General features: G+C 34.5%; 1 protein-coding gene across 1 annotated transcript in view; it reads right to left on the bottom strand.

Annotated features, from left to right (window-relative positions):
• LOC106875633 (protein jagged-2) overlaps positions 1-12,500 on the bottom strand; it is a 123,616-nt gene that overhangs the window by 929 nt on the left and 110,187 nt on the right. The window contains exons 12-20 of the mRNA XM_052973489.1: positions 11,742-11,849; positions 10,200-10,344; positions 8,838-8,923; positions 7,215-7,328; positions 6,114-6,238; positions 4,193-4,459; positions 3,188-3,319; positions 2,212-2,380; positions 1-94 (exon numbers count right to left, since the gene is read on the bottom strand). The exon at positions 1-94 is cut by the window's left edge and continues 929 nt beyond it. Of these exons, the coding sequence (XP_052829449.1) occupies positions 1-94; positions 2,212-2,380; positions 3,188-3,319; positions 4,193-4,459; positions 6,114-6,238; positions 7,215-7,328; positions 8,838-8,923; positions 10,200-10,344; positions 11,742-11,849 (1,240 nt within the window). The remainder of the gene's footprint in view (positions 95-2,211; positions 2,381-3,187; positions 3,320-4,192; positions 4,460-6,113; positions 6,239-7,214; positions 7,329-8,837; positions 8,924-10,199; positions 10,345-11,741; positions 11,850-12,500) is intronic.

The raw sequence follows: 12,500 nt of genomic DNA, 5'->3' as shown, positions 1-12,500 counted from the left end.
CGTCGATACCAAAATATCAGAAGTATAATACTAATCAAACCCAGAAGACCAACAACTGCGCAAAGAATTGGAATCACAGGTGTATAGTTGTTACCTAAAAAAAAATACAATTGAAACATAAAAATATCTTTGCCAATATGTATTTTTTTTTTTTTTAAATTTTAATATTGTACACTGAAGATGATGATGATAAAGAATTGGGAAATTTGATGTGATTTTTTGCAAAACCAGTCAAAAAAAGCCATAGGTGATTGTTTACAATTTAGTCACAAGGCCAGGAATTTTTGGGTGGAGATAGAAAATAGAAAAAAAAAAGGAAAAAGGACATTGGTGGGGCATGAACTCGCAATGTAAAGAACTGGAAGTTATTAAATTACAAAGGATTTTGACTGAAACAAGAATGAATTTTGGCAACTTGTCTTAAATGGAGCTACGAATAACCCTTTCTACTTACTATACACACAAGAGTTTGAAATTATTATTTTTTTTTGGAGGGGAGCTATCCATTACATCACCCCCCCCTTATTCATCCCCCCACACCCAGTGTTTGACTGGTATTTATTTCATCAACCCCAAAAGGATGAAAGGCCAAGTCAACCTCAGTGGAATTTGAACTCAGAATATCAAAATGGATGCAATACCACTAGGCATTTTGTCTGGCATGGTTATGATTTTTGCAAGCTTGCTTTAATGTACCTATAAATAATAGCCAGAAATTGAACCTATTACCCTATGATCTTAAGCTCAATGTAATTTTGTAAGCCGTGCTCCTTCACATTACCATAATTAATCTATGTATATGTGGATACAATTCCATAGAAATAGAATTTGGTGCTATGTAAAAAATATCTGTGGTGATGCTACATAAAATGCACCCCTTGCTGGCACCATGTGAAAAGCACCCCTTCCCAGCGCCAGATAAGAAGCACTGGTACCATATAAAAAGCACCCAGTACACTTTGTGAAGTGGTTGGATTTAGAAAGGGTATCAATCTGTAGAAACCATGTCAAAACAGGCAAGTGGAGCCTGGTGCCAGCTCCTTTTTCCGGCTGGCTAGCCCCTATCAAACTGTCCAGCCCATGCCAGCATGGAAAACAGACATTAAATGATGATGGTGATTACCTTAAAAGTTCATTTAAAGAGCAGAACCTAACTATTACTGCTAACTCTCTCTTTCCTTTAGCTATTTGATACACTTTATTTATAACACAACAATTATAAGGTTTAATCCTTTTGATACCAATCCATCGAAGACCAACCCTAGTTTTATAATACAAACTTCATGTTTTAGAGTGATCTAAAACAGTGCTACTCAAAGTGTTGGTCCACGGACCGGTGCCAGTCCGTGAGCTATCAGCTGCCGGTATGTGGCGAGTTTTCAGAAAAGCAACATTATAATAAAATGCTTATGTAATATTGTATTATTTGTTTACAAAATGAATCTAAGATAAAAAAAAATTGTCAACTTTTATTATATTTATTATATATATTGTTTCTGGTATAAATTAATATTACTGAGAAAGATTACCCGTCGTTGGCACATGGGGTGGGTGGGGACTGTTGGTACGCCACATCAGATAGTTTGAGAAGCACTGATCTAAAACCAGAAAGGAGTTATGGATAGTGTTTGATCAAGGTACATAACTCACTCCATCTAATTTACCAAGTCCCATTACTCCTACTTTACATTTGCTCTTTAGCAATCAGATTACTCTCAAATTAGATGCTTATTTATTACCCTGTCCACGTAGGCGTTCGTCTTTGTGTGTTTGCAAAATTACTGGAAAATAGCTGAACGGATTTTCACCAAATTTAGCAGAAATACTCATTGGGTGAGTGGCTCGAACTCATTATTATGGTTTGATTATCTTCGAACAAGATGTCTTTTTTTCTTTGTTACATATGCATAAACAATAAGCAGGGGGAAATAACTGTTGATGCAATTTTGTTGAAATATGAATTCGTCTGAGAACATATTTTATCCTTATGAACGCGCATTGTTTTGAATTAATCATGCATTACTTGTTTTTACATTGAGATTTTGATGATGTGCCTGCTTATTTTTAGTATGACATTGCAGGGTAGGCGTGAGAAGCTGAAAAATGGCCAGATATGGCCGGTTTTTAAAGTACTAGAATAGCAGGCTTCAAGAAACTCAAAATATCCACTCACATAAGAACAAACAAAGGTGAAAATTCCTTTGAAATTACCTGAAGGTTTTTTGGGGATGACATTAGTTTCTACCTGGACATCGATGACAGCTTTTAAGGCACTGCTATTGACAAGTTTTTGACTGACAGCATTAGCCGTTTCTTCAACAAGATCTTTTAAGGTAGAAATCAGGATTCCTGAATTATCATTGTGCTTTATATCCATTGACTGAAACGTTAAAGAAAAGAGAATGCAATTAATATTATGCAGACAATAATATATTTCATAGTGTGCACTCTCTAACTCTCTGATATTTTGATATATGGGGTGGGCCAAAAGTCATGAGCTAATAAGTTCAATATGTTCTGGAATTATCAAAGACAAGGTTCAATTTTTCTAAAAATTGAATAAAATAATGATGAATACACATGTAATTGTACATGATGAACAAAATGAATGATAACAATAAATGTAATATAGAATGTCACATGTTTTGGTGCATGACTTTTGGCACACACAAACACAGACACAGATTCAAACACGCATGCAAACAATTGTAATTACCAAGCATAGAATTGCCAAAGTTGTCAGAGTGCAGCACAAAGTGTCATGTTGTGATAATTCCAGTCCCTTATATTTTGAGTTCACCTGCACAACAATGCTAGCTCTAAACTGTTTCGTTTCCACTTGGGCAAAATCAGTTTATAACAACTAGTTTTCCATTACGAAAAAGAAAAAAAAAAGAATAAAATAAAACAAAAACAAAAAATCTTGCTCAGGCCAGCAAATCCTTGTGAGTGGAATTGATAGATGAAAACTGTAAGAAGCTCATTGTATGTGTGTGTGTCACCGTTGCTTGACAACCAATGTTGATGTGTTCACATACCCATAACTAAGTGGTTCAGTAAAAGAGACTGATAGAATAAGTACCAGGAAGTTTAGTCGTTTGACTAAAAATTCTTCAAGGCAGTGCCCCAGCATGGCCACAGTCTACTAACTGAAACAAATAAAAGAAAGGAACAAAAGTTAACTTACCAGTGTAATTTCAATGGAGTCAGCTCTTCGAAGTTGGATAGCACATAGAATAATAATGGTTTCTTTCTTGGCGTAAGCTTGCACTTTGGGGAAGGCTCGAAGAGAATTGCAGATATTGCCAACAGATACGCCCTGTAAAATAAAAGAATCAATTGTAATATTCTGGTGTACAGACTGACAATTACTAAAATCAGATTCAACATGAGAATTTTAAAATTTCTAGGTAAAGTTTCATATTTTCCTTTGGTGCCTCTTATTACTTAGTTTTCAGGAATTTGGTCACCATGATCGTCAAAGAACTTGTCAGCTATTGCAAAAGTCTGTTGAAAGCTGATGTATTTAAATTCCTGAAAACTAGCTTGAAACCAACAACAATGATGGAGTCTCCTGTCAAAGTGTTCATATTTTGCCTAACAACTGGCACAAATGATTTGTTTTATAGTGCTGTATATTAATTAGCTCACTGTCTCCATTAAATAAACATTGCCCAAACAAGTACATGGTGGACCACATGTCAGGTGCCAAAATGATTGTAAAGCAACAACATGAGACAAAGTGTTTTGTCCAAGAACACAACATAACACCTGGTCTAGGAATTGATACCATAATCTCACAATTGTGAATGCTACACCCTAACCACTAGGTCATGAACTCTTATAATAATAATAATAATAATCCTTTCTACTAAAGGCATAAAACCTGAAATTTCGTGGGAGGAGACTAGTCAATTATACCAACCCCAGTGTATCACAATAATAATAATAATAATAATAATAATAATTTGTAACATGCAACAGAAAGAGTATTAGTTTAAAATAGCAATACGTGTATCATACATAAAGCAGATATATTAGTGAAATCTTAATTTACTGCAGTGTTCATCCTGAGATAGCATCTGTTATGATATCAGAAACATCAGCAACAGATGAAAATCTTCCAGAAGTGGCAGCAGTGTCATTGAGAAATATGTATTTTTACCAAGAGAAGAATTTAATTCCAACTTACTTTTGGCATCCGAGATTTGTCAAAGAGAAGGTTGATTTTTGCACAGTTATTGCTGATTTTTGCTTCATTTGGTATACAGTTGGTTTGTATATCTCTAGGAGCAGAATCTTCAATCTTTGATATATGTTTACAGTGACCCCAAGGCAAGCAGGGTGGTGTAAAGCATGTCTGTGTTGTTTTTACAACACACGTTTCATCATGTGCACATATATCGACTGGCTCAGAAACATTCGGATGGCTCAAGCAGTTTTTGGGTCCGCACCAAACCTTCAAATGTAGAAATATTCCAATGATAATATTCATAAACAAACCAAAACAAAAAAAAGAAAAGAAAAAATATTATGGACTGGATGATTCTAGAAATATTTTAATAATAATTAATGCCACAATAATAGTTAAATTATAATTAATATGAATTATATCCTCATCACTGTTTTAATGTTCCCTCTTCCATGCCTGCAAGGGTTGGATGAAATTTGTTGAGATTTTCCACAACTGGATACTCTTCCTGTCACCAACCTTCACTTGTTTCCTATTGCTGGACATGACCTTGCAGAAGACAGGAAATGAATGACACTGCTCGCATGATGGTAATGCTTGCAATGTCCTCACAAGGAGATGATAACACACACAGATATATATATATATTGTGTTCTTGAGCAAGACACTTTATTTCACATTGCTCCAGTTCACTCAGCTGTAGAAATGAGTTGCAATATCACTGGTGCCAAGCTGTATCAGCCTTTGCCTTTCTCTTGGATAACACTGGTGGCATAGAGAGGGGAGGCCGGTATGCAGGGGCGACTGCTGGTCTTCCATAAACAAACTTTGTGCCGTAGCGGGGAACTTTCTAGGTGCAATCCCATGGTCATTCATGACTGAAGGGGAACTTTTATATATATATATATATATATATATATATATATACATCATCATTTAATATCTGTTGACCATACTGGCAAGCTGTGCCAGGCTCCAGTTTGATTTGGCATGGTTTTCTACAGCTGGATGCTCTTCCTAATGCCAATCACTCCGAGAATGTAATGCATGCTTCTACCCACCACTGACACAGGTACTATTTGCGTGACACCAATATCTGCCATGACTGTGATTTTGCTCAGCTTGATGGGTCATCTCAAGCATAACATAATGCCTAAGGCTTTGGTCATTGCCTCCATGAGGCCCAACACTCAAAAGGAACTTGGCCAGTTTGCCTCCATGAGGTTCAATGCTTGAAAGAAACTCAGACACCTCACCTCCGTGTGTGACAAGTTTGTTTCAGGTTCCATGTATCATATCCATTCACAAGGCTTTGTTCAGTCTGGGGCTATCATAGCGGGTACTTGCCCATGGTGCCAAATGGTGAAACTGAAACCATGTGGCTGGGAAGCAAAGATCTTACCACACAACCACACCCAATAATTTTATGTTAATTATAATTACCTCTATACTAATATAAATACAAACTGTAATTTATTTTATAATAATATATTAAGTATATCAAGCAACAAATAAATTTTGGAAAATTTTGAGTGGAAAATTTGGCAAGAACAACACTAGAACTAAAACTTCTGTAATTGAGTTCCTGTCAATAGTTAAAGTCGCAAGTTACTGAAAAGCTTTAATTATTGCCGAATATTGTTTCAGGTATAAATTGATATTATTAAGAAATATTACTGGTCCCAGGCACATTAGAGAAAAAGAACTACCAGTACGCCACATCAGATAGCTTGAGAAGCACTGGTTTAGAGTACTCTATGAGCAAGGGAAAAAGATAGGATGGTCAAGGCTGGAATGTCTTTTACTAAAGATCAGGATTGACTTGTGGGTGCTAAACAACAACAACAACAACAGCAGCAGCAGCAGTAGTAGATCTAATATGTAACAACAACCTACTGGGTTTACAGGATAAATTCCTTACCTTTGTACAATGAACGCGACCATCGTTGCAATGACAAGAATTGCACTCATGTTGCCATGAGCTTTTGTCAGAGTAGACATGTTGTTTGAAAATACAGGAATTAGGAGAAGGCAAATGTCCAATAACTGAAAATATAACAAAAAAAAAGAAAAGAAAAAAATGAAAGAGTTACCAAATGTTTTATTGGAATTAAGACAGGCTCTTGTAACCAAAAAGATATGGTAATCCTTGGATCCATCAGAACCTGTTTAACCCTTTAACATTCAGATTACTCTGTCCAATGTAATGCCTATTTATTCCCATTGATATGAATTAGTCATGCATTACCTTGTAGTTTTGAAATGCCACTGATGTAATTGTTTATTTGTAGGGTAAGTGTGAGAGGCCAGATCTGGCCAATTTGGAAATAAAACAGGTAGAATATTTTGGCAGTTTGAATGCTAAAGGGTTAAACCATCCAGCCCTTGCCAGCATGGAACATAGATGCTTAATAATGACAATGATGATGGTGGTGATTTTGGTATGTTTATATATGGAGTTTTGCAGTCATTAATTTCAAAGTAGTAATTAAGAATAGAATGTCAAAGATGGAATTGTCATGAACCCGTTTGTTACCATATTTCTATTGAAATACATTGTCTTTGTGTCAATTACTTTTGAAAATAATGGAGAATTTAGTAAAATAGCTTTATCATTATTAAGCAAGTGTTTGGAACATAAATTAAAATGAAACTCCAGTAGAAGGATTTAATTTAGATCATTGAACTAGACATGGTCTCAGACAATTTAGTATCAAGATGAAAGAGCTGGAAGCTAGATCAATATGATCTAGGATATTTCTGTTGAAATATACTGCAGTTTTTTAAAAATTAATTTTGACAATAACGAAGAATTTAGTAAAATAGCTTTATCATTATTAAGCAAGTATTTAAAAGAACATTATGTGGTTGGTGTGAGAGGCTGAATCTGGTCAGTTGGAACACAAAACAGGTAGAATATTTTTGGCCAGATATGGTCAGTTTAAATGCCAAAGGATTGATTTAGATACAACAGAAATTTAACTTTGATTAATTAACAAGTTTATATAAATACATGACTAACCATTTTCACATTGATTTCCAGTTCTTCCGGGAGGACAAATACATTTATAGCTACCAATTTCATCAATGCAAGTACTGCCAAAAGCACATGGATTTGAAGTACATTCTTGTAAATCTGCAATTTCAAAAATATGAGTTATTATGTTACTCTAAAATGTCTAATAGCTTTCATAACATATATAAGAATAGTGTGGTGTGTGTGTATGGTGGTGGTGGTGGTGGTGGTGGTGTGTGTGTGTGTGTGTGTGTGTGTGTGTGTGCCAGTGTGCACTCATGCAAATGTGAGTCAATAGGATATGTAGTCATGGTTGACTTGGCTGACAGATGGCCAAAAATACTGTGGTAAAAGTAAGAGTAGTCACCAGCAGCAGCAGCATGTAGGTGGTGGTGGTGGGGAGGGGAGGGCAGATCAAGTCAGAAGTCAGAACTAGGAACAATATGATCAAGAGGAGACAACTAACAGTACAAATGACGTAAAGTAGATTAGTGTCAAGGACAGACAGGTGGAATAAGTAAGACGCTCTTACTTCATCTGACAAGAGATTTCCCACAGATAGATATACAGGTACGCACACACACACACACACACAAATTTCCTTCAACTCTCTTCAAGTGCATAAAAGCTGAAATTGATGTGTAACAAACAGAGATTAGTTAGTGATGCAAAGAGGACACTCACACCCACACACGTTTATGTGTGCATATTTGTTTGTGTGTGCATGTATGTGTATTATATATCAGAATTCTGCTTAGCGCTATAGCAATGCCAAAAACCAACTGTGAGAACTCATTATACTTATGCTTAATGATTAATTATGTAACTCTTGTTCTTTTGTCATTACTGATAGACAAAACATATATATATTGTAATGAAAGGGGAGGAGAAGAATTTCAATTACCCTCCACATGGTGAGTTGTAATACAAAAAATATATATATATAAAATAAAAGAAGGAAAATGCACACAGTTCACATAGTTTTAATATATTTTATAAGTGAAAGAGTATTGTGTTTGTCAACAGGTTTCGCTTTCGCTCATCAATATATTGTCAATGTATCATATACCCAAAATCACTTTAATAACCTTTTTGTTACCAAATTTCTATTGAAATACATTATCTTTCTTTCAATTAATTTTGAAAATGATGAAGAATTTTATAAAATAACTTTGTCAGTCATTATTGAGCTGGTGTTTGAAATATAAAATTAACATGAAGTTTTGATGGAAGGATTTGATTTAGATCACTTTAACCCTTTTGTTACCATATTTCAGTTGACATAACCTGCCTCTCTCTCTCATCTGAATTTGAAAATAATGTAGAGTAGAGTAGAGTAAGATAAGTTTGTTATTATTAAGCTGGTGTTTAGAACATAAATCATCATGAAATTTTAATGGGAAGTTTTAATTTAGATCACTTAAAACAAAATCTGTACCATAGAACCAAAGGCGCTCTCTGGCAAGACGGAACCAAAAGGGTTTCAACATGTAAATATAAACATAAATATATAGACAGACATACACACAGGTACACATTGATTAAGTGATATGAATCATTGTGAAGTTTTAGAGACTAATACAGAACATATGCAAGATGAAATGACAGCTGGTAGAATAAAAAACTTACTTATTCTGCAGTTTGGTCCAGCAAAGCCTTTGCTACATTCACACAAGTACCAATTTACACCATCAATACACTGAGCACCATTGTAACTGAAATGGAAAAACAACAACAATAATAATAATTAAACCTTGGGAGAGGCATTATGCCAGTAATAAACACACGCACTGGTTCAGTCCTTTATTAATTTATATAGTTTTTTGTTAAATTATTTCATTGCACTCTTGCAATCTCTTCAGTAACTTGTCTCTCCACTTCCATTTATTTTGAATGCACACAAAATATAATAATAATCCTTTCTACTAAAGGCACAAGGCCTGAAATTTGCAGGGAGGGGACTCGTTGATTACATTGACCCCAGTATTTCACTAGTACTTAATTTATCAACCCTGAAAAGATGAAAAGCAAAGGTGACCTTGGCGGAATTTGAACTCAGAATATAAAGATGGATGAAATGCTGCTAAGGATTTTACCTGGTGTGCTAACGATTCTGCCAGCTCATCACCTTAGTAGTGGTAATAATTTAGCAGAAGGCCGGTAATTTTAGTTTAGAGGATAAGTCAATTATATCAACCCCAGTAAGTAACTGGTACTTATTTCACTGACCCTGAAAGGATGAAAGGCAAAGTGAACCTCAGTGGAATTTGAATAATAATAATAATAATTTGTAAGATTTGGTGGGACTTTCTTATTCAAACAGACAAGAAACTAGAAAAATAATAGATCAGGCACAATAATAGACAAGGTACAGCAAAGTTGCTTGTTAATTGATCTATCATGTCTGTTTGATTCCAGGAATATAGAGAAAGACACAAAAAACAAAAAAAAAAAAACCCTTAGAATTTGAAATTGCAAGAATTCAGAGTATGGAAACTGTAAAGGTTGTGCTTATAATAATTGGTGCATTGGGAATTGTAAGCAAAGGTATAAAGAAATGGTTGAAGGAGACTGGAATAGAATGTCCTGTAAAGTTTCTGCAGAATGTTTGCCTCTTAGGAAGAAAGATTATCAGGAGAGATCTAAGCACTTAAAAAGATCATTGAAATAAGATCATTACTACCTGTAACCTTAAGGTTACAGGTAGTAACCCACTACCCACATAGATTCTACCAGGAATAAGACTGAACCTTAGTCAAATCAAATAATAATAATAATAATAATAATAATAATAATAATAATAATGATAATAATAATAATAATAATAATAATAATAATGATAATAATAATAATAATGATAATAATAATACTAATAATAGTTACACATTAAAAATGCTAGATCAACTCTGCTTAATTAGTTTATTATAGATATATGTAATTTAATAAGGAACAAAATATCTAATTGAGTAGATAATGATAGGGCATAGTTACCAAGGAAACGGGTAGCAATCATTAATGTTCTTCTCACAGACATTGCCTTCAAATCCTTCCTTACAAAAACAGGTGAAGCTGTCGCCAGAATTGACACAGGTTCCTCCTTTCTGACAAGGGTTTGAATTACAGCTCTGCCAAGAAGCTTTGAAAGAAAATTTTTAATAATTTTTAACAAAAACAAAAAAATAAAAATTCAATATTGTTAAACATTTTGTGTCTATATTCTTAACAAATATGCATAGCTCATTTACTTCAAAAGATTTTTTAAATAATCAAGAATTTGGAAGGGATTTAGTAATTTAAGACAGTTTCTAAAAAGTTTTCCTTAATTGTTGTAGTAACTAGTATCTCATTAGTATTAATTACAACCTACATTGTTGTTGTTTGTTCCTTCTTGAGCCATACCTGGCTCATAAGGGCTGGTTTCCCAGTTTTGTTGCCATATAGGTTCCCCATCTGGATGGGATGCTAGTCCATCACAGGTGAGCTGCTAGATGCAGGAGGAAAGAGTAAGAGAAAGTTATGGCAAAAGAGTCAGCAGAAGCTCACCATTACCTTCTGCCAGAGCCACGTGGAGCTTGGGTGTTTCACTCATAAACACACACATCACCCAGTCTGAGATTCGAACCCATGATCCCTCGACCATAAGTCCACTGCTCTAACCATGAGGCCATGTGCCTCCACACATCCTACATGGGAGTAATTAACTCTTTTGTTATCATATTTCTGTTGAAATACACTGTCTTTGTTTCAATCACTGATGAACACACTGTATATTCACAACAGTGAAGGGTCTTGCAATAGGAAGGGCATCTGGCTGTAATGCCCCAACAAATGCTAGTATGGTAAAATGGACACAAAAAAAACAAGAATAAATTTTTATATTAACTAATACCTAATCTATAAATAATGCACAAGATTAATGTTTGTATTTTAACATTAATCTTTCCTTATGTAATTTATCATTTTCAACATCATAGTGGCTAGAAACAAGGAAAATATTACAAACAAGTTAAAAATACATATACACATATACATACATATATACATATTCTCATCAATATTTAGCAAAAGTAACAGAAAGACTCAAGATCTGAGCGTTTCATGCATTGGCATTTATCAAATGCACGAAACTCACAAACTTTGAATCACTCTGCTGCTTCTGCTAAAAATATTAATAAAAAATGTACATATACTCATATTTTGAGTTCTATTTTTCCTGTTTGCATCATCATTCCTCTCTCATATATGTTAATAATAACAATAGCCCTTGGGTGGAATTTACAAACATTTAATGCATCGCTACATGCATTTCCACAAATTCCATGACTATTAAGATCATTACTGAAGAAATGAACCAATGGTGATAATCAACCTGATGCCCACGGATACTACGGACTACACTGTAATTATCCCAGGAATACAGACTACAATCTTAAGAGACATGTAATTTGTGGAAATATATGTAGCGATGCAATAAATGTTTACAAATTTCATCCAAGGATTTTTGATACTATTATTACATGTATCCCACGTTACATCTGTACAACTTGATGCAACCTTGAAAAACTAGTTCACTAGGTAGCATCATTTGACTGTGGTTGGCATAATGGAATAGGAGCTTTATTTCCATGTTCAAAATGTTTCCTGTAAACAAATTTAAAAGATGTATATAGGAGTGACTGTGTGGTAAGTAGCTTGCTTACAAGCCACATGGTTCCAGGTTCAGTCCCACTGTGTAGCACCTTGGGCAAGTGTCTTCTACTATAGCCTCATGCTGACCAAAGTCTTGTGAGTAGATTTGGTAGACGGAAACTGAAAGAAGCCTGTCGTATATATGTATGTGCATATATATATATATTTATTTTATTATATGTATTTATTTTCTCCTAATTAATAAATAACTCGGACAAAATAAATTGGTTAATAGATACCAGGGTAGCAAAGATCACAAATAACTGTGGTGTAACTCCTGTTTATGAGGTAGAAACTCTTTATATGTATGTGTGTGTATAAATTTGTGTCTGTGTTTGTCCCCACCAACATCACTTGACAACTGATGCTGGTGTGTTTACATCACCGTAACTTAGCGGTTCAGCAAAAGAGACTGATAGAATAAGTACTAGGCTTACAAAGAATAAGTCCTAGGGTCGATTTGCTCAACTAAAGGCAGTGCTCCAGCATGGCCACAGTCAAATGACTGAAACAAGTAAAAGAGTATATATGTGTGTGTGTGTGTGTGTGTGTGTGTGTGTGTGTGTGTGTATATATATATATATATATATATATATATATATA

The sequence above is a fragment of the Octopus bimaculoides genome, chromosome 16, assembly GCF_001194135.2.
Source record: "Octopus bimaculoides isolate UCB-OBI-ISO-001 chromosome 16, ASM119413v2, whole genome shotgun sequence".
Lineage (NCBI taxonomy): Eukaryota > Metazoa > Mollusca > Cephalopoda > Octopoda > Octopodidae > Octopus > Octopus bimaculoides.
Note: the sequence above shows the minus strand (reverse complement) of the source record. Positions and strands in the feature narration are given on the sequence as shown.